The 23,724-nt window shown below is 44.4% G+C and overlaps 1 protein-coding gene across 2 annotated transcripts in view; it reads left to right on the top strand.

The window, feature by feature from the left end:
* TANC1 (tetratricopeptide repeat, ankyrin repeat and coiled-coil containing 1) overlaps positions 1–23,724 on the top strand; it is a 736,024-nt gene that overhangs the window by 413,836 nt on the left and 298,464 nt on the right. For both annotated transcript variants that reach the window (XM_069225129.1, XM_069225130.1), the window contains 3 exons: positions 7,409–7,640; positions 12,447–12,613; positions 16,573–17,180. In XM_069225129.1, coding sequence (XP_069081230.1) covers positions 7,409–7,640; positions 12,447–12,613; positions 16,573–17,180 — 1,007 coding nt within the window. The remainder of the gene's footprint in view (positions 1–7,408; positions 7,641–12,446; positions 12,614–16,572; positions 17,181–23,724) is intronic.

Raw genomic sequence — 23,724 nt, 5'->3', positions numbered from 1 at the left:
CTTGACCTTAGGCAATATTTTCCAGGATCCGCTCACGGTGATTGTATTGTCGTTAAAGGGGATACCAAAGGACAGTCATTCATTGTAATGAAGAAAACTCAAAAGGGCCGAACCTATTACGGGTAGACTTGCCTTGGGTAAGGTCTCTAACAGCAGCTCCTGTATGAATAAGAGCATTAGAGGGGCACAATAGAAGCAGAGGTTTCAATTGTAGGTCAGTAAAAATGACCCAAAGGTAGTAGCTGCACAGTGACATGGCCCAAACAAGGATTTGAGAGGTCCATCAGCAACTGACTGGTGATACTAGGATTGTTAAAGTTCACAACAAGACAGTCCCCATCTATATTTTTTTAAAACCTGCCTAACCAGTTGACTCTTAATATCATAAGTATACAAATGCAGATTTTTTTCTTAAACCCCCCCTCTAAACAACTGTGGAAAACGTTCAACCATCCCAGGTTTAAATGGGGTCACGCTGGAGAGGACAGCTATACATGGCGTGGCTGCTGGAGGCAAATCCAGGATCTGTAGGGTACGATGATGTCCCCTTCACAGAGCACTTGGCCAGACTAAATCTTCCCAATAGCTGATCTCTTCCTGCTATATTGTTGAGATAACAAAGGTTGTTTAAAAATGAGTACACTAATTCAACCCCCTACCTCCCCCCCACCCCTGTAGGACAGGATGCAACAGAGTTTGTAATTTTCTCAGGTCTAGAAGCGAATCAACAAGGGAGTGAATCGAAGAGATGGGCTAGGATGGTATGGTGATCACCTGTTTTTGATAACATGAGCTCCCATAACACTACTGGTAAAATAATATTAGACGTCAGGACCCCATAAGCAACTGGAGGAGTAGTCTGTGATGTCTCAACCCAGTTGGCAAAGGCAACTTCCACCTTAGACAATGTATCATTACAAACTTCAAAAGATTCAAAATCAAATGTTCCAGTTTACTAAAGTGATTTGCAAGCAGGTCACTCACAATTTCCAATGATGCAACAGTGTGCTTCGATGCCTTAACTTTTGCGGCTTTCTTTTATTTTTTTTTGGAGGAGGCTGGGAGTATGATGATTGAACAGAGCAGTCTGCTGGTGGAAGATGGCCTCAGTCAAATGTACATCGCCCAGTGTGGACGATATAGAGACCTTGTCTGTGATAAGAACACTGTCTACTAGTGAAGGTCTACAGCCAATTGTTTATTCTTTTTGTATGGCGGCAGATAAACCTAGACTTAGTTTTGCTTCTACTGAGCTGATTTAGTTGGTCATTGCCCCAACAGCAGAAGCCAAATATGTTAGAATACCGAAAACATTACACTGTCGCTTTGGGGCACAAGGTGCTGGAGAAGATTTACATTCTCCTATGACACAACTAGTGCTGGAACACAGAGTCACTGTGGAGCTGCTCAATTGCATTTGGAGTTAATGATAAGCAATAGGGGCACAAAGGGGGAACAAATAAGAAAAAGAAAAGGACCGATAAGAGACACCCTTAATATAAATTGAAGGGAAAGAAGGCGAACGTTAAGGGGTGGCGTGGACGGGCCCGGACACCCCCACTGACCCCCACCTCATCTCCCCTCCACTCCCCCGTCCCAGTCCCCCACCCACACTGCAGGACAGCTGAAAGTGCTATTTAGCGCAGGTCACCTGGGGGCGGCGCTGAGGATCCTGGGAAAGGTAGTCCTTGATGCTGGAGTCCATCTGTGTCCCCGTGCCGTGGGATAGCTGAAAGCTCTTTACAGTGCAGGTAATGATGGCCTCTCCTCTCGTCTCCGATTCACTTTATGCAGCCCTGAATTTCCTGAGGTAGTTAGTCCCTGATGCTGGTGCTGGACTGTGTCCCTGCGCAGCTGAAAGTCAGGGGCGAGGCGTCCCCCCAAGGGTTACACCGCTCTCCGCCCCCCCCCCCCCCCCCCCCCCACCACCAATTAAGTGTTTTTTCTAATAAATAGTTGCGTGGAGGGACTTTGTCAGGTATCATGTGTGCGTGTGTCAGATTTCACCTGGAATTTAAAATAATATATTTTGTCTCACTTAGTACTCATACCAATCCACTCTCCTCCCTTTTCGCTGCCCCTTAGACCCCTCTCACGCACCGTGCTTGTCGCTTATTGTAGTATAACATTATATGTGAGCATGATTGTTGAAAATCTGAAGTTCACACTAGGGTGACCACCTGTCTGTAATTTTCACGGACTGCCCGTAATTTCGCCCTGCCATCCAGTGTTTGTGATGAAATGCTTAACGGACAGCGTTTGTCTGTAATTTTAGCCTTTCACCTAAAGGACAAAATGTAATTAGGGCCGATCAGTTTCCCCAGCTGGATCGAAAGGCAGGGAGTCTTGTGTGCTCTGAGGGAGGGAGAGGCATTCAGATAGAAAAGGCCTTCTTGTCAGGGTGTCTCCTCCCCTAAAGAAATGCAAATGTACTCAACTGGTAAATCTGCAAATGCAAAGGGGCTTGGAAACATGCATTGACTTTAATCAAAGGAATCATTTGAAGCTTTCTGATGACAAGGATATTTTCTTTTAGAAAGGTACTCTAAGGGTGTTCCAAGGTGAACTGTGGGGTGTGTGGTTTTATTGGACTGTTAGTACTAGGTATAAACTGTATATTATTCAAATCTGTATTTTAGAAGGACTTTTTTCATTTAACCGAAATGGATTTGTGCGTTTTGTAGCAGCCTATATTATGATGTGTGTAATGCATGCTTAAAATAAAGACTTACACATTCACAGTTCTTTCAGGGACCTCGGTACCTCACTGTATTAACAAACATTGGCAAAGCGAATAGTTCTTGTCTTCGTAGTAGTTGGTTTTGCCAATGTGTTTTACCATGATATGCACCTGAGTGGCTGCTGTTCAGCATGGCTAAAAGTTAGTGGCATGGTAGTGTAGACTGCGTAGAGTGGCATAGGAGCAGTGTCAAGGAGCACAGTGGTGCAGAGCAGAGTGCACAGGGGTACAGTGCAGTTGTTTGAAGTTTATTGGCGTAGAGTGCAGTGGTTTAGAGTGCAGTGGGGCAGAGTGGAGTAGAGTGCAGTGGTGTAGAATAAATTGTTTCAGAGTATAATGCAGTGGCATAGAGTGCAATGGTAAAAGTAGATTGTTTCACAGTAGAGTGAAGTGCCATAGAGTCGAGAGGTGTAGGATAGAGTGTGATGGCATAGAGTAAAATGGCATAGAGTGCCGTGGCATAGAGTAGATTAAAGTGACGGACAGTGTATTGATGTAGAATGTAGGGGCATAGTGTTGAGTGTTACAGAGTAAAGTGTATTAGCATAGAGTGCAGTGGCATACCGTGAAGTGGCAGTGTTGCAGAGTGGCATAGAGTGGAGTTGTGTGGACTAGATTGGTGTTGCCCAGACTGGAGTGGTATAACGTGCAGAGGCGCAGAGTGCAATGGTGTAGAGATGCGTAAAGTGCATTGGCATAGAGTAGAGTGGTTCAGAGTGGGGAAGAGTGCAGTGTCCCACAGCGCTGTGGCATGGAGTGGTGTAAATTGCAGTGATTCAGAGTAGGGTGCACTGTTGTAAAGTGGTGCAGAGCTGATAACACACTGCCATTACAAACAACACGTTTTTGATTGAAATGACCATTACATTGCACAGACATACAGTTTTTCAAATAAAACTATACAGTGCACAGACGATGATGTGTGGAAAATTGCATCGCCTAATGCAATGATTTGTTTTAATCATATAAATGTATTTATTTCTAGCACAGTTCAGAATTAACAAAAATGGGCTTCATTTGTACTCCTTATTCTGATATTATGAATTTTATTTAAATGTTTTAATGTGATAGAAAAAACCCCAGTATCCAGCAAGATTGTCGCATAAATCCTCTCACTTTGAAGTCAGAGAAAGAAAACTAAACACCAAGTTCCTACTGAACACGGAGCCTGACATTTACCGTGTTCTGTGAATGCGCAGCAAATGTAATGAAATAAGAACATAATTGACAGGCCTGTTTACAGAAAGGGAGCACTCAGAAGGATACTGTAAATAAGGTTTGGGCAAGGGAAGGGACAAACTCAGGCTGGATAGCTTAAAACAAATAAAGCCAGCAAATTGAAAGCAACGAAATATGAGTTGCAAACCACAAAGCCAATGGCACGCAATGGGCGGAATGCATTCCCAAGGAAGCTCTATGAATTTACTTAAAGTGGCAGTTGTGGAATACTTTGTGGGGAAATTCCAGTTTTTTAGTCCAGTCCATACCTTGCAGAGGTTTGGCCACATCAATCACCCAGGTCGTATGGCGAGAAGACCTAGAGCGGTCTCAATGTTAAAGGTCTGTACACCCATTCTATCAGTTTGTCACCAGTCCCTATGGTGTAGAGCTTCTGGCACACCTCTTGCAGTGTTGGCGCTAGGTGACAGCGCCAGGGTTTTAAAATGTTCAGAAACATATTAAAAAATTTGTTGTTACTTTTTCTTTAAGAAAGATTGGGTAGATTTGGGTAAGGGTGATGGCCTTGATACAGTGCTGAAGGGTATTAATTTACTACTGAACAAGGGCGTATTGTGACACCCGAATGTAGCATACCAGGAGGAAATCACAAAAAGACCACAATGAATAAATAGTGCTGTGTTAAAAAAGAGTAAATAAATGCAGTAACATAATTGTGTATGGCCTCTCTTGGGTGTGTCTGTAAAACTGACGTTTGTTCTTGAATTTTTGTTCTGAATTTTGACCCCTCATCCTGTATTTTGACCCTTTCTCCTGAATCTTTTGCAGTCCTGTCCAGAATTTGCATCAGTGCCAGGTGGTCACCCTAGTTCACACCCAGCCACATTTACTGACTAAGATACGCCCCTGCTGAAAGTGCTATGTAACGCAGGTGAAGGGAGCCCCTCTTCTTGACTTCCAGTCACCTGAGGCAGCACTGAGGGTCCTGGACGGGTAGTCCCTGATGCTGGCGTCGTCGTGTGTCCCTACTCACCTTGTCATTCCCTGGATAAGTGGGATATGCCTTTTGGGGCCACTCTTTCTGTTGATTTATTCAAGTATTTAATAATGTAATTTGTTTTACATTTATCTTACGACCAGCGCTCTGAAGTGGCCTTGTAGATACTTAGCGCTTTAGATCAACAGTGTTTCATATAGCGCCAGACGTTGACTGGATGGGGGGGGAGCTATGATGAGTTTAACGCCCTCCGCCCTGACGTCCTTCTTTACATGTATGACTTATGGGAAACGGTTTGCTGCTGTTTTTGTATGAATAATGTACACACTTAAGTGCAGCGTAAGTGACTATTCATCTGCCGGATGGGTAAGCATCTCTCTGTAAACAGCACCAGGTCTGCAGGCCCTGCATATCCTGCACCGTGACAGCGTTGCTGGGGCACACCTTGCGCATCGGGGCACCCCCTGCCACCTGGTTTGGGTTCCTCCTGCCAAGAGCTGGCGCGGGCAGGCACGGCCGAGCCTTCACGTATACTTTTGCAGCAGAGCTGGTTGTCGGTAATTGGTGCGGACAGAAGATCAGATAAGAAGACAGGTGTCAAAGTCTCCTCAGACTCTACTGCATCGTGTCCTTCCTTTACAGTAACATGATGACTTACTGAAAATAAGCCCAAAACGTCTCCCTGGCTGATAGATCCGAGAAGGGTTTACCTGATGTGAAGTGTGCACCTGGCGCATAGCTGCTCAATTTTAATTCACAAACAGCAGCATTGCGGGTACATCTTTAGTACCATTATGGTCTGGGAATTGTATTATGGCACAACAGTTCCATCTGCTGGTCTCCTTCTATTATCATTGAGCTGAGCTATTTTTCAGGTGTTTTAATGAACTAAGAAATTACTTTCACAGAAATCAGAAATTACATCTGTCAGTCTTTAGATGTAATACTGATATTTTGTAAAGTTTCTGTAGTCTTATCCCTCTAATGACCAGCGTTCAGCGAAGGTTCATGTCCTAGTGAGGAAGATTCTCCATTCAGTGTTTGGAATTTGATTTTTCTCTTAAACTTTAAAAAGAAAACATTAGTACGTTGTGGCAGGTGAAAACAAACACAACTCCGAATTAAGAAGAATAACATTAACACCTTTCATATGATCATTATGCCACCTTGAAAAATATCGTTTTTTTTTCACCTACTAAGAAAATCTTGCAGTTATGTGTTGCTATAAAGGACAGGGCCACTGTGCCTAACTCAGTGGGCCAAGTTTTATTAGCCTCTGAAGGATGAACCATCCTGAGTCAGTTTAAAGGTATTTTGAATCCTTGACTTGTACGTTACTTACTGCATTCTGTTGCAGTTGGGTTATCCCACTGGTTACCTTACTAAAAATTATAATGTTTGATGGAATTTCTAAAAAACTGAACTGCATCAGGGACATGTAGGGCACTTTCTGAATTATGTTCTAACAGAGCAATAAGGAGTGTTTCTTCTGTGCCTTTCATGCTCTCTTCCCCTCTGAACCTTCTTGTTGCTCCAAAACCTCCATGTCTCCTTTCCTCCGTGATTACATTTGTTCCCCCCTCTCGAGCAAACAAACTTGCCCAGTTTGTTTTCCCCTGTGCTCCCTGCTATTCTTGTTCTTGCCTGCTTCTGTCCATTCTATGTCTCCATTTCTGTTTCCCCTTCCCATGTGCTTCCCTGGACCTTTATCTGTGTACCACCCATCGCCTCCCAGGCCCCCCAACCCTGTCTGTCTGCCATGTCAACCTCTTGCATTTTCGTGGCCCATAGCATTCTCAGTTTCTTTCCCCCAACCTGTACTGTCTAGCAGTTCTTTCCCGTGCTCGCTGTGTTTTCTTGCTCACTATATTCCTTTGTGCATTGTGTTCTGTTCTTTGCGACGCCTTGTGACTCATTGACTCTGTGTGTCACCCTGTGACTTTATCTTCTCCCTTTCTCAAATAACCACTAAGAGCAATGCGAGCTGTTGCAACTGCTCACTTTAGTTTGTGTGTGTACCCAGATGTGTCTTGTGCACTTGAGCAGTTGGTAACATTTATCTGATAATCATCTACTCAAAACGACCTTTATTTTTTATTTTGACCGTAACACAATATCTTTAGATATTGTAGTCTAGGATAACATAACATTAGAAAATGGTTATTTCTGTACACTTAATGTGTATAGAGTCCATTACATGTACCCTAGCTTTGATCGAGCAGCATCAGTATTGACCAGAGTTCCCATTTATTAGCTGCATTCCAAATACTATGTGTCATATTTGTATTTAACTTGTCAGTAGTGTTAAGCACAGACGTTTAAATCCCATGTTAAAAGGATGCACACGTTACAGTAAAGTCTCTACTAAAGCACAATTTTACACACCTCAGCATTTGCTCTTCTGTTAAATATTTACAGAAAATCGTCATATGTTCCAGTTATGTAAGCTAAGGCTTAATTTACGAGTAATACATTTTCTTTTCTTTTTTTAGGTTGTTGCCTACCACTACTGCCAAGCTGACAACACATACACATGTCTTGTGCCAGAGTTTGTGCACAGTATCGCTGCCTTACTTTGCCGGTCTCATCATTTAACAGCCTATAGGGATCTTTTAATAAAGGAAACTCATGTGCAAAGCATGCTTAGCCTTAGGTCATGTGTCCAGGATCCTGTGGCAGCTTTTAGAAGAGGGATATTGGAACCTTTGGTGAACTTGCGTCAAGGTATGCAAAAATATTGTCCTGCTGCGTTATGCAAAGTGTCTAAAACCTTTTTATATTGTCGTTATTTCAATATACTATACTTGTTGATTACAATCTTCTCAGAAGGGGTGAGTGGAAAAGAAGAGGAAAGTTTGATAAAAATATTTTTGTTCCAGTGACTATTGTGTGACCAAATTCTTTAAGGCTGTGCAAAGAAGACATTTAAATAGATATTTCTCTCTTTCAACACCCACTCACGCCGCTGGACACACGCTCGACCCCATCTTCTCCGCAAGCCCCCGCGTCTCCTTCAACCACACCACCGAACCACACTGGACCGACCACAGATGTGTCCACTTCACCTTCAGAAAACCCACCACACACCACCGCACCCAACAGCTACCACGCCGCTGCTGGGGCAAGGTCACCGAGGACCAACTGACTACCGCCCTCGCCCTGAGACCACCCACCGACCCAGACACCGCAGCTACCAACCTCACACAGTGGATCAACGACTACGCTAACACCCTCGCCCCTCAAGACCTCTACAACCAACCACACCAACAAGAAAGCCGCCTGGTTCACCGAGGACCTCCAGATCTCCAAGCACACCTGTCGGAAGCTGGAGAAGAAATGGCTCCACGACCGAACACCAGACAACCACACAGCCCTCAAGAGCGCCACCCGCAGACATCACCAACTCATCAGGACCGCCAAGAAGACTGCCTTCAAGGACCGCCTAGACAACAACGCACACAACACCAAAGAGCTCTTCAGCATCGTGAAAGAACTCTCCAACCCCAGCTCCATCACCAACGACATCCTGCCATCTCAAGACCTGTGCGACTCCCTGGCCACCTTCTTCCACCGCAAGATCACCGACATCCACCACAGCTTCAACCCCGACCCCCCACCCGCCACCGAGTCCGCCACCCCTGCGACTACCACTCGCACCAGTCGCCTGACCGTCTGGTCCAGCGTCAGCGACGAAGACACCATCAAAACCATGAACTCCATCCACTCCGGATCCCCATCGGACCCCTGCCCTCACCACGTCTTCAACAAAGCCAGTGCAGCCATCGCGCCCCACCTCCGGAAAACAATCAACTGTTCCTTCGAGACAGCAACCTTCCCAGAAAGCTGGAAGCACGCCAAGATCAATGCCCTTCTGAAGAAGCCCAAGGCAGACCCCAAGGACCTCAAGAACTTCCGGCCCATCTCCCTGCTCCCTTTCCCAGCAAAAGTGACCGAGAAGATTGTCAACAAACAGCTGACCCGCTACCTCGAAGTCAACAACATCCTGGACCCTTCCCAATCCGGTTTTCGCAGTAACCACAGCACTGAGACCGCCCTCATTGCCACCACTGACGACATCCGGACCCTGATGGACAAAGGAGAAACAGCCGCCCTCATCCTCCTGGACCTATCAGCAGCCTTTGACACGGTCTGCCACCGCACCCTATCAGCACGCCTCCATGACGCCGGTATCCAAGAGAAGGCCCTGGCCTGGACCACATCCTTCCTCTCCGGCAGAACCCAGAGCGTCCGCCTCCCACCTTTCCGCTCCAAAACCACTGAGATCATCTGCGGCGTCCCACAGGGATCCTCCCTCAGCCCGACACTGTTCAATATCTACATGGCCCCCCTCGCCCACGACGCACAACAACACAACCTCAAAATCATCTCCTACGCCGACGACACCCAGCTGATCATATCCCTCACCGAAGATCCCCACACCGCCAAAGCTAACCTCCACTGAGGAATGAAGGCCGTAGCCGACTGGATGAAGGACAGCAGACTGAAACTGAACTCAGACAAGACGGAGGTCCTCATTCTCGGACCCACCCCATCAGCCTGGGACGACTCTCTTGGTGGCCCACGTCACTAAGCACAGCCCCGGAACCCACGGACCACACACGCAACCTGGGGGACATCCTCGACTCCACTTTCTCCATGACCAGGCAAGTCAACGCCGTCTCCGTGTCCTGCTTCAACACCCTCCGTATGCTCCGCAGGATCTTCAAATGGATCCCCCTCGACACGAGAAAAACCGTTACCCAGGCTCTCATCACCAACAGACTCGACTACGGGAACACCCTCTACTCAGGAACTACAAACAAGCTCCTGAGACGACTCCAACGCATCCAGAACGCCTCGGCTCGACTCATCCTCGATGTCCCCCGCCACACCCACATCACACTCCACCTGAGAGGTCTGCACTGGCTCCCCGTCAACAAAAAGATCACCTTCAAGCTCCTGATCCACGCACACAAAGCACTGCACAACACCGGACCCACCTACCTCAACAACCGACTCAGCTTCCACACCCCCACCCGAAACCTCCGCTCAGCCAACCTCGCCCTCGCCACAGTCCCCCGCATCCGAAAAACCACAGGCGGCGGCAGATCCTTCTCCTACCTCGCCGCCCAGACCTGGAACACTCTCCCCACCATCCTACGACAGACCCAGGACCTGCTGGCCTTCAGAAGACTCCTCAAGACCTGGCTCTTCGACCAGTAGCAAATCCCCCCCCCCCCCAGCGCCTTGAGACCCTCGCGGGTATGTAGCGCACTTTACAAATGCAGTGATTGATTGATTGAATCTAACACCAGCCTTTACAAATATTTTTTTCCTTTTTACCTTCATTCCATTAACTAAACCTGGACCATTTCTGAGCAGGTATTAGAAAAGCACAGAAAACTGGAAAATGGTGAATAACTTGGGGAATGAATAAGTGTACATTATATGTCCTGCTCACAACAGAATTGCTTTTGATAAGATTGTCCAGCAATTGCTTGCAACTGTATACTGTCAAGAGTCAAGACTTTGCGTATGAGTTGATATACAAGTGAGATGGTTCATTCAAATGTTTGAGTACAAATGGAGAGTTTAACTATCAGAAAAAGATAATATTTTATCTATATGCGATTCATTATTGACAGCTGCGTAAAAGGAATGCAGTTCTGGAGGCCATAGATTAGGATGGATAAAACTAGATTAGGATATACCGACATGAAGACTGCTAAAATGGTCTAAGGTCTGTACCAACAATCGTAATAAGTTGATCCAGGGAAATCGCTCTGTGACGTCAGCAGGTGAAGAGGAGGAGAAACTGGGCGACCTATTTTTAGAAATCCTTCTATTATCTTCGTCTGCTGGGAGACGGGGGAGTGCTTTTACCGTTGGTATTGCATGGTTGTGCTGGTGGAGTTTCAGAAAAATTCTGTCTGCTTTGTTTCGAAACCTTTGAAACCTGTCAGCGGGGTTTCTTTAAGAGCTTTCATCACCTACACGCTTTGGTCAGTTCAGAGTAGTAAAACTATTCTACAGAGTAATGAGAGCTGCAAATTGATACTCTTGACCTGGTAATAAAGGACAAATCAGAGTTGTGCGGCATGGGTTTCTTAATTTGGCAAGGTTTAACCCTGCTAGCATAATAATTGCATTCTGATTAGGTTTTAACAAAGCTTTAGAGAATCTCTGTGCAGCCCATGGTAGGTGTGGCAGGAGCAGCAGGAAGTTCCCTAGAGAAATGCAGAATAATTTTCGAGTAGTACCAACAATTGTAAAAGACAGAAAAGAATACAGTAAAATTCCCAAACAATTTAGAGCAAGAGAGAAACATTTATTGAGTACAAGAGACACCAAGTTCATGAAAACCGCATAAGGTGAACCGATTTTTATTTTTAAGTTTTGAGGCAAAAAGCACTACCAAAAAAATAAAGCACCAATCAGTTACTCTTTACAGTTAGCAGAGACCTAAATGTAATTTTAGTCCTCTCACAATGGAGCGCAGGTCAGACACAGTAAGCAGCTTATCCCTGTCAAAGTTTTTACACTTAGTCTCTGAAATAGAAGTCAAAATCTTGACAGTGGTGCAAGACCCAAGGCTGTGATCGGTGGGGGCTTGTTGAAGTCAAATACGTCGTTGAGCTCCAGTTGAAGCCATTAGTTTTTGCACTAAAAGCTAACAGTGGGACACATCTGGATTTTGTAGCCACCAATATTGCATTGTGTTGAATAGATTTGCCACATCGCCCCCGTCTAAGGTTTTAACCTTTAGTTAGAGTGTTACTTACAGTTTGGCGAACAGGATACCTTTGTTGTTGATTGAAAAAAGGACTTACAAATTTGGATTCAAGTTTAAAAAGGCGTTGGACATGTGAGCAGTCATTACATGTTATGTCACTTGCTACTTTTATTTTTTATGTAGAAAAAATGACAAGCTAATTTGGTTAGAACAGATAGGATGGTAGAGTTTAGTAGCATTTTGTTAGCTCTAGTCCGAGCCAGTTGAGTATAGAAATAGCATGTAAACTAAAGAGTGAATTTATTTTTACAGCATTCAACAGTGCAACAAGTACAAATAGCATTTCTGGGGTATTTGATAACGTTAGATTCAATATATTGGGAAAAAGCTGTATTAGTTCTTATATTTGGACTTAGGAAAGCCAGTGTGTCACTTAAACTCAGAACCCAGGGTATTTGATAAATATACTCTATTTATTGAACAGCATGATGTTAAAAATGAAGAAATTAAACACTTCCACCACCCTTGGGAGAATTATCTACCTGTTTTGTAATCTACAGTTAAGGCCTGTGTTTGCAAACCCAGTAACTGATTTTTTCAGCCAATCAATGCAAGTACCTTCTGTTTCTGTGTTGAATTTCATAGCCCTTAAGTTTTTCTTACAAAAATATTTTTTCTTACAAAAATATTGTTGTTTTTCCTGAGTGTTTTTTTCATTTTAATAAATACACTAACTTAGCATTCGGAAATGTATTTTGAAAATGCTCTTCTATTCTGTCCTTTTTTCCCCCATTTAGAACATAAAATCCCAGATGAAGAATATATCATTCTGGTAGATGGCTTAAATGAAGCAGAATTCCACAAACCAGATTATGGAGATACAGTTTCTTCTTTCATCACCAAAATTATTTCAAAATTTCCTCCATGGCTAAAAATGATTGTGACTGTTCGTTCTAATTTTCAGGTGAGTGGCAGTTTTCTTTTGATTGAAGCATGTGTTTTTCACTAACAGTGTACTACATACAGTGGAGATTTTAAAGAACTTTTCAACATTTCAAAAAAAGTGGCATTGTGATAATTAAATGGTGTTTGAGTACACACTGAAGCAAGTACATGCATTGTGACAGCACAGAGTGAACAGGGAATTACAACAAAGCTGAGTACAATATTTTTTGAGCTACTAGGAGCAGGTTGGGACAGTGCATGGTAGTCAGTGTTGAACATTGTTTTGTTTCTTAAACCAATACCTTTATATGGTTTCTTCTCCTAACCTTATCATGCATGAGTTGTGCTCACCTTTTTTGTTACTGGTTAACAAAACCCGAAAGTCCTAGGTGGAGATAATCCATGTCCAGAAATGAATTTGGATATTGTTGAAACTAAAGGCATTTAAATGCTTTCTGCAACTGGAAAGAGAGAATAAGGGATTTTGAAGAGGAAGTTATCAGAAAGCAATATTTAAATTTTAGGTTTGAAATGAAAGTGCGCGTTACTTTGTTTTTATCAAGTTAGCAGTAGTCAAACAAAACAATTGGTGACAATATTGTGCCATAGAGAGGGCTTCCTGCAATATTTGCATCTGAGAATAGACATCCAGAATCCTTGCTGTGGTAAGCTATACTGAAAAAATCAAGAATATTTGTGGTTGGTGAAAAAAACATCATACACAGCGCAATTGCCATTACATGAACATAGCAATCAATCCCACAAGCATCCTGATTCTTGTAAGAAAGAGAGAGAATGTGCAGTAGTGTGTGTGTAAATTCCCATAAATGACTACTATGCACATTATGAAATCATATCAAAATGCAACGGAATATGGAATAAAAGAACAATAGGGGTTTCAGGAGTGGCAATTCATCACACCTAGTGAGTTGTGGTGGATGCCATTGATAAGCTAAAGGGTGTAGTGGCAACGAGCATTTTGCAAGTCTATGCAAGATCAGTCCTAGCATATTTTGGTTTTGAGGGTGCAGGGCAAGCACAAAGGACTGCAGGATCTCTGTTCCGTGTGTTGACCTTAAATATGAAAACCTGTAAGATGTTCGCTTAATCGAGTTCAAGCTTATGCTTCATTCAGATCTATGTTTGACAAGCCATCAAATAATGTTCATTTCAGTTATTGCTATCTTTGCAGAGCTATGTATTTCCACATAAACCTAGAGACTCCACCTGCTTCTTTTTCTCTGTACCATCTTTCAGTAGAGAGGGTGCTTTTAAACTCCAAATGTTAGTTGCTGGCTGAATTTTTACCCGGATAGACCTTAAGATATTGGTTCACGTGGCAGGCATTTGTCCCTCAAGGGGCTTCCTCTCCTTGAAAATATTGTTCACTTTCTTGAGGGTGCTACAAAGTTACTGGTGTGCCTTCTTTGAAAGTCCTTCATCCTCCTACAGTTAAATCAGAGAAGTACCTCATCCATGACCGTAAACTTCAAGACAACCAAGTGAGCTACCCATGCATTGTAAAAGTTTATGCCATGGACTATGAGCTTGGTTGAAGCTCTATGGAAAATAACATTGAGCTAAAATCTATTTTTAATAACCTGATTGGTCCACTCATAATATATTTTCCTTATAATTTTTCCAGATGTTTAGAAAGCAAGAGAACGGAATTCATTACCAGGTACAAGTTACGGGTCATAAGGGCTTTGGTACTCTGTGCAGTTAGGTGTACTTGTAGAGAAAAAGACTGAGATACATGAGTAGGGGAGCAATAAGTGGCGCAATCTGTGCTGCGCCTGTGCTGTTCTTCACTCTAATGTCCAAGCTGTGTTCTGATGCCCCATATTGCGACTCGTGACATCCAGTGTGTCTGGCAGGAGGAAAGGGCAGAGACTCATACTTTATTTTCTTCTTTATGTTTTTTGTGTCGCAGTTAATATAATAATTTCAAAACACTAATTGAGGGAGGAGGGGCAGCCTAGGGTCCAAATGGTTAGCCAGATTTGTAGAGCATTATGTTGCATTTCCGGAGTCCATTAGGGTGTGCCAACAATGAAATGTCCGAAGGAGCATGTAGGTTTTCAAATGTTCTCAGGAAGTCCTTTTTGCATCTTAGAGGAAGTGACTTCCAGAAGATTCGCATAGTTAGCTTTCCCCAAGAGTCACTATTATGACTTAAATTTATTTGGTGGCTCCCACTGAAAGCAAACATCTACATGTACAGAATATGTACTATGTATTTGCTCCCATTTTTGCAAAGCTTAGCCTCTCTCTCCAAAGCGATAATGTTGATTCTGCACCATGTGAACGTAGTTTGAAAGTTATGTATTTTCATCTAATTTAAACATATTGAGCCTATTTCCCTTATGATTGTAGAAGAGAACATAGTTTTTGTGGAAAAGAATACAGATGGACAGATACTGTTTCAGAAGAGATCGGAGTCTCTGGTGTTGGACACAGGATTTGTAAACTTGACATTTTCTTGTGTCCCAGTAGAAGGGACTATTACAGTTTTCCTCCCACAACAGCACTCTTGTATGCTGTTTTACTGTGCACTGATTTTCTGTTTGCTAGTATGATTACAATGTATTTTACTTTTGCCAAATGTATGGATGTAGTCCCTAGTTACAAAGCAACAGAGCACTATTCAAGGGGCTAGGTTGTAATATGGGATCAGGGAAGGGCAATAGGTGGAAAAAACGGCTTGGAGGTCTCCGGGGCTCAGTATCTAGAGAGTTACACATGCATGAAGTGTTGCTTTAAGATTGGGCTAATTAGTTCCTTTCTGAAGCACAGGGGCTCTTAGGGGGTTGCCATATTTCGTGTCATAGTCTCACCCACGTTTTCACACACGTTTACACTGCAAGTAGTAGTATGATGCCCTTTGTTGTTTTGGGACTTTGGTTGCTTAGGGTCAAGGTCAAATTATCAAGTCCACTAATGCCCTTAAATATGACACCAGTGTGGGGGGAGATGGCATGTGTGTTCTCTCTGGGGTGTGGTCGTGTCCTCACTTGTCAAGGAAGCCCTACTATGGCAGGTTTCCTTTCCCCTGTTTCTTATTCTACTTGACCTGCAGCCAGTTGAGGAGTAAGAAATTCCAGGCACAATCTTTGTGTTTCTTTGCCTCTCACACTCTACCTTTCTCAGCCCAGAGGGCATTCATTATTTCACTTTACTCTCCTCAAGCTTTTTCCTTTACCCTGGGACCTAACATTGCCAGCACAGCCACCACACTCTGTTAGCTACTTCTTTGCTTTTCCAGATTAGATCAGGCTTTCACTTGTTTACCTCAGCAGTGCCGTTTCACAGTCTCTCCACATGCCCTACCACATGCATCATTGTCCCTTTTCAATCATTGGTCACTTCAGCAATCATCTGGAAACAAAACCTCACATGTAAGAATCTGCATGCCACGCAGAAATGGGTGCATTGTACTGCCCCCAAACCATTGCCTTCTTCCTTCCATCCTATCATGTGCTCACATAGACTACTTTCTGTATTGGTGTTCATTTGAGTTCTCTGGTGTGCATGCACTGTTTTTAGGATGAGCAATCTATCTTCCTTAATCACTATGATGTGCCTTCCAGTTGACTAGGACCCCCTTTTCAGTTTCAAATTTTGAATCTCACATACCCTGTTCACCCATTGTTTTCTGTTGGATCTAGCACTAGGTGAGTCCCCTGGCCCTGAAAAAAGCTGCTTTAGTTTCCTGTTTAAATCAAAATGTATTGAGGATTTTCATTAAGGGAGTTGAGCTTCAAAAGCTCACACACTTCTTCCATGGTTCCAGGCTGACACTGAATATTTAATAAAAGGTTACACTACTTATCTAATAACATGATACTGAATGACTTCTCTAAGTATAGGCTCAGCTTGATTTTACCATTGTAGTTGTCTTGTGAAAACAGATGGTAAAAAAGGGATTATCAGTCAATAAAATGCCAACAAGTGAATTTCTTGTTCCTTAAATCCTAGGAAATAACAAGCTCACTGCCCTTTTTCAAGATATCCTTGGATGACTTTCCTGAGAACAAAGACATTTACACCGATCTAAACGCCTATGTACAGTACAGAACAGTCAACAGTGAAGATATCATGAATAATATTTCTTTAAATGGGAAAGCAGACGCTGCTATTGTTGGAAAAGTGAGTGATCATTTGGTCATGAAAAGTCAAGGATCCTACCTGTACCTAAAATTGACTTTGGATCTTTTTGAAAAAGGACATTTGGTTATAAAAAGTGCAAGTTACAAGGTTGTCCCTGTGTCTTTGTCTGAACTCTACTTGCTTCATTGCAACATGAAGTTTATGTCAAACTCTGCTTTTGAGAGAGCACTTCCAATTCTGAACTTAGCTTTAGCATCACTTCATCCAATGACTGATGAGCAGATTTTCCAAGCAATTAATGCTGGTTATGTCGAGGGAATGCATGAGTGGAGGGACTTTCAGCAGCGGATGGAGATGCTTTCCTGTTTCTTGATCAGGAGGAGAGACAAGACACGAATGTTCTGCCACCCATCCTTTAGAGAATGGCTTGTTTGGAGAGCAGATGGTGAAAATACAGACTTCTTGTGTGACCCAAGGTAGGTTAATAATCCTTTTTCTCAGTTTGATGGTTAGCAAACACACACATAACATTTTGTTACGGACATAGCCAGAGGTCTTAGTGTGAATTTTATTTTTCAACACTGTCGCACAAAGAAAGGTTTCTGTTTTTGTTGTATAATTGTTCCTGCTTTTGCATGTCGATGGGAGGTAAGATTTGGGAATCATCTCATCATGGTTGTCATCTCCATTATAGTTTTTTGTACTATAGAAAAACATGTTTTTATTAGTGATGTGTAGGAATGTAGTCTAGGGTGACTTTTACCACATTTCGGTTTTTCGGGAGAATGGGGCTTGGTAGCCTCATACATGTAGTTTTCAGCAGCTGTTTTTTTCTTGTAAAAAATGTTCAAATGAGGATTCGTCATCTTGGAAATGGGTTGTTTGCTTTAGTTTTAAGGCTCTTGTAGAGCTGGCTACTTCTTCATGCACAAAGGTTAAAACTACACATGGGCAAACCTATGTAGTTGAGTTTCTTTACCTGCCAGGAATTCTGTGTAAAAAGTGTTGGTCTTGAACATCTGCGATGGAGAGTAAGGGCCAGATATACAAAGCGTTTTTTCTGGTCACAAACATTTGCAACATGAAAAGTGTTTTTCAGATGTACAAAATGTGATTTTGGTAACTTGTTATCTATTCACAATTTTCATTTGCAATTCAATATTTAAAAGGGGTGTGTTTGGAGCATCCCTTTCAAATACCAAATTGGTATCGTTATGTGATCAAATTCCAGTAGCAGAACAGTAATACTTTATCCCCACTTTAAATCTAGTGGTAACCCATTCGCAAATGTGAAGGGGTCCCCGAGAGGCCCCTTTCCAATTTGAGTATGTAAAATGATAATATTTTTTTAAGAGTATACTGTGGTTTCATAGACCACTGCCAACTCTTAAAAATAAAACTTCAAGGTTTCATCTTTTTTCTTTTTAAACACATCCTCTTTTCCTTTAAAGTAAATGGCTGTGATTCCTAATGGGTCCCAAACTGCAACCTACCTCATTAATATTTATAAGGTAGGCCGATTTGGGACCCACAAGGAATCCTTAAATGAAACTCCATGAGTTTTATACATTACAAATACCGATTTGCTGGGGAGCAGAGCCAAGATGGTGACGAGGACAGACACTCACTGAAGAGCTCCGCAACCTAGGCCCAGTGTAAATCCTAATATATCCTTCATGTTCCCACCTAAACTATAAAACATACGCTTTAGACGGTGGTCTAACGATCCTTTGCTCTAGAGCGCAGAAAGACTGGAAGAGACGCGGACCTAGTTGAGGTGGGCCTCAGCACACTGGAGAGGACAGGCTGCTTGCTCGCCTTCCCCAGCAGTTCACTGGATCCGCTGCCTAGTGGCGGAGAACGAAAAGGAAAAGCTCCCGCATCCCGGCATAGACCCTCCACCACTGCAGTAGAGAAGAATACTGCTGTCGACGTCTCCCCTGTGCCAGGCCGGGGCTAGGGTCGCCTGCGGCGCAATGAGCGGTGAGAGGAGACTCAGCGCCCGAGATGCGGGAGGGCCCCACTGGTGAGGGACCTACCCGCCGTAGCACATTGGGTGCTGTGGACGCTGCGTTGGCCGCTTGCTTGAGATGAAGCTGAAGTGGAGGCATCATCTGGCCACAGAAGAGAGGAGGAGGTGCCTCACTGGGGTGCTGGGAGTGTCTCAAGGCCCGATCGTGGACTGTTAGACAACAGCAGGGGTGGGAGGGTGAGGGTCACTTCCGTGCCCGTGTGGCAGATCTCCTTCCCGACCCACTTACTAGAAGACGCTAATCCAAGGGACAAAAATGAGAATTGCTGGCTGTCTGAGGCTGGATGAGGCAGGAAAACCTCTGCTTGCAAGGAGAGAAAGGGATCAGGATGAGTGGGATTGGCCGGCCTCTCACAAAATGGAACAGGCAAAGTCACAGTGTTTAGTGGCAGCGACGACCGGGGCCACCACCTCAGCTATCCCCCCCCCCCTTCCCGTGGAGTGTTAGACCAGAGGCAGTGACGGGCCTGCGTGCGCACTGTGGGGGGAGCAGCAGAGGCTGGGTGGTCCTGGGTTCCCATCCCCCCAGCAGTGGGAAAGCCCTTGAGAGACATGGGGAGTGGAGGTGAAACTGGAAACTGCAAACAGAGGGGGCTAATACATGCTGTGCCCCACTGCCTCCACCTTAAGAGAAGAGATATAGCGACACTTGGGCGGCGGTATGGAGACCCACCAGTGAGCGCAGCATGGGTGGAAGGACTGTAGCCCTCCTGCCTCACCAAGGATAGCAATGCAACACGGCAGGCACCATGACTTGCGACAAGGAGTTCTGGACTTCTCGACCGGGTAAGCAAGGCAGATATGCCAGGGTGGTGTCAGGCCAAACTTCTCACCCCACCGTTCACTGACAATGCAGTTATTTTGCAGGCTATCCAGTCATCGGATGAAATTCTGGAGGGAAAGATGGGCGAGGTCTCCTCCGAGGTCTTCTTTTGTCAAGACCGTAGAAACGTGGCAGACAGTGTGTCCACAGCAGAGACCAGAATATCCGAACTAGAAGGCACAGTTAAGACTGCGAAAGGAGGTAACTGAGTGGTGCACTATCTATCACCAAAGATATAAAGTGGAGGCTCGCAGATGCTGATAACAGAGCCAGACGAAATAATCTAAGATTTGTCAGTTTACCTGAAGGCATGGAGGGCTCAAACATGCATGTGTTCCTGGAGAAATGGCAGAGACAAGCACCCCCTCAAAGGAATTTCTTGTCATGCTTTGTGATTGAGCAAGCGCACATATCATTGGGCAAAAAAACACTGGAGCCCCTCCAAAAACAGTAATTGCATGTTTCCTAAACTGTCAGGACAGGGACATGATCCTCACTGAAGCACGGAAACTCCAGGATACTAATATACCTGGACTACACGAGGGAGGTCCAGTGTCTGTGGCGCATATTCGTCTCAGCCAAGGCAAAGCCGTGCAGCCTCCAGATACAGTATATGCTCTTGTTTCCCGCTAAAATGAAAGTGATCTTCCTGGACAAGGTGCTCTTCTTCCAGACCCCAGAGGAGGCAAGGGGGTGGATAGAGGAAAGTTCCCGGCTGAAGTCGGCTGGAAACAAAGGGACGGAAGTCCCCTCCAACAGTGAGCCGGAGTCAGGAGCCTTGGCAAAACAGAGATCCAGGAGAAGAGATCAGTCAGCACGGAAACGAGAAGCATCAGCACCATGGAGTCAGAAAGGCATAATGCCCCATCTTCGTACTCTGAGGGAGAGAGACACCTGGCCTCTAAAAAACACAAGATGGTGAAACACACAGACTCCTAGAACCACGGGGTCTGTGTGATACCCTGCGACGGACTCTGACACACCCTACCCTTTGGCGGAGGCCATCATACAACTTGAAAGCGAACTGACAGATGCTGGACCCTTCCTCCCAATCAGATCGGTCTCCAGAAGTGGCAGACAACTAGTTACTGAAAGGAAAGAAGACCGTATTGGGGCACAGGGACTGATCACCTCATCCCCGGTAGAGGCAGATTCGAGATTCAGAGCGTACCTCACACACAAGGAAGCCTAAGGGCTGTTCGCCATTACGTGACAACTCTCAACCACATTACCAGTTTATTTCTTGTGCAAAGGGAGTTTTGAGGGGGCATTGTCCTCTCAGACTCTTCTGCTAGGTAGTTAAAGTTATATTTTTTAAGGGGTACACTCACAGAAGATTAAGGTTGGGGGGAGAGTTTAGAGCTGTAGTTTCATTCACAGAGGGGACGTTGCTAGATGGATGAGTAAAGCCCATCAGAAGATACAGACAGCAGACACACAGCTTTTCACGTAGGCAACCTGACACCGACACAAGGGGTAAATGGAGGGATGCAAACAACTTAGTGACATTCAATACTCCGGCCTGACCTGGAACGTAAGCGGCCTGTGCAATAAAATCAAACGGGGCCTAGTAGCTACATAAATAAAAAAGCACAAACCAGGTGCAGTCTTCCTTCAAGAAAGACACATGAGGGAGTCCCAATGTAAATTCTTAAACAGAGGGACAGACGTGCTACTGGCACATGTGGGATATGCCACAGGGTCCTGTGAAGTAGCAATTTAAGTACAGCAGAACCCCCCCATTCCAACTCAGGAAATCCTGGATAGATATATATGGCACATACTTGGCAGTCAAAGGGATGTGGGGAAGGAAGGAGTTGACACTGGCAAGCATATATGCCCCCAAAAACTGCAACAATGCACCTTAGATAGTCACTGCAGAGACACTCCTGAAATCTGCTTCCCTTCTTCACCTCACAGAGAGTGATTTCAATTATGTCTTTAACATTGAGAAAGACAGAACAGGCTTCCTCCAACTACCCCTAAGGGAGACTCTACTGGCAAGATTCTCAGACATGATGTGCCTCTCTACATATGGAGAAGGAAATATCCAGACACCCGCCAGCACTGTTATTTTTCAGGAGCCCAGAGGGGGTTCTCATGTTTAGATTATGTGTTCGCACCAGCGGGCCAGATTGAAAAGTGGGAATACCTGGCCAGAGGCCTGTCCAACCACTTATCTCTCTGGCTCAGGGTGGGGACCAAAATCCAGGGTGTGAGGTCAGAAGAGATGTTAAATGCTTGTGAACTAAAGAACAAAATAATTTCCCGTGAACTCAGAGTGGAAACTGAACTCTTATTTTCGTGACAACAAAGTTCAGTGTCCTCTGCGATCACCCTATGGGATGCCTTTAAGACGGTCCTTAGAGACCGTGCGCATAACATAGTAGCGCACAATTGGTGAAAATAGAACCCAGAGGTAGGCGCAATGGAACAACAACTCATAGACCTAGAGCGCCAGCAGGAGGCAGCACAGATGTAAATGCCATATGCACAATAACAGTTCTACTCCAGGAATACCATGTACTAGCACAAAATACTGCAAAGTCCTAGGCGTCAGCCCTGCAACACCAGCTGTACGAAACCGGAGATAAGGTCGAAAGGCTGCTGGCATGTTTGGGGAGGAGAGAGATAGAGGCACGTTGGGTACATAGCATACGGGACCCACAAAACTAACTCTATGATAAGAGAATTCTCAAGCTACTACAGGAAGTTTTATAAAATGAGACTGCTGACAAATGAAACCCAGATAAAGGAGTACATGGCAGGAATTACCACCCCTACCATGACAATAGCCGAACATGGGCACCTTGAGGAAAAAATAACCCTTCTAGAAATATGAAACACAATAGCTAAAATTAAACTGGGTAAAATGCCCTGGCAGAATTTTTAAAGAAAATTGCAACTATCCTGAGCCCACATTTACTTCACAGGTTCACCAGAGCTAGGGACATATGCTGCCTCCCACTAAACCATTGCAGGCCTACAATAGTAGTACTCCCAAAGGCAGGCAAGGCCAAATAGGAGTGTGGCTCGTATCACCCGATCTCCCTCCTTAATGTTAAAACCAAAATACTTGCCACAAACCTGGCCACCAGATTGATAGGAGTCATAACTCATTTGATCCATATAGGCCAGTCAGGTTTTATGCCCAAGAGATCAACAAGATTTAATCTTCGTAGGCTTTGTATACCATAAAAGAAAAGGTAGCACCCAATGTGTTACTAACTTCAGACACGTAGAAGGCATTCCACGCCGTCGTCCACTGGGCTTTCATGAATGTAGCTTTGCAGAAATACGGCTTTGGACCCAAATTCCTGCAGTAGGTATTATTACTATACAACGGCCCAACAGCAGCCATCCAAGTTAATGGGGTGACATTGGAAGGCTTCCCAACTGAGAGAGGGACTAGGCAGGGCTGCTCCCTACCTCCACTGCTATTTGCCCTTATGCTGGAGCCCCTGGCATGTATGGTGCTCCACCATGTGGTAATCTCTGGCTTCTGTCTGGAGGAGAGTGGGGGAAAAGGACGAGAAGATCTTGTTATATGCAGATGATATCTTACATTATGTCACTAGACCACACACAACGTTTCCCGCAGTGTTCCAATTATTTGAACAATATGGTGCCCATACTGGCTATATGATAAATTTTTAATAAATCTAGCCTTTGATAGTGGTGTGTGTTTGTACTTGATCTCCTGGAACATTTGCAAGTAGATAAAGGGTTTTAAATATTTGGGTGTATATGTGACACAAGATAAGGAGCGCTGCCCTCTTGAAACATTGGCAGAGCTCTGGGGGAATTTCTGGAAGATGTGAAGAAATAGAGGACCCTCCCCTTGAGTCTGATGAGCAGGTCTACTTTGTTTAAGATGATCACCCTGCCAAAACTTCTCCACACTCTTCAGAATACATATGTGCAGATCCCAGAGGGCACATTCCTCAAAATTGAGGATCCCCGAGAATCACGCTACACATACTGCAACGCAAACAATACAACAGGGCAGGGCTATGTCTCCTGGATATTCAGACATATTATTGGGCAGCACATCTCACAGTTGTGATAAACAACTGGGGACACACGCTGGGGATCACCCCACATACTTACTGGAAAGAAGTCAATTTCAAGAAAAAATGTATTTACCCTACTTAAATGGAGGGAA

This window comes from Pleurodeles waltl, chromosome 3_1 (assembly GCF_031143425.1).
Source record: "Pleurodeles waltl isolate 20211129_DDA chromosome 3_1, aPleWal1.hap1.20221129, whole genome shotgun sequence".
Classification (NCBI taxonomy): domain Eukaryota; kingdom Metazoa; phylum Chordata; class Amphibia; order Caudata; family Salamandridae; genus Pleurodeles; species Pleurodeles waltl.
The sequence above is the reverse complement of the archived record's forward strand: the minus strand, read 5'-3'. Positions and strand labels throughout refer to the sequence as shown.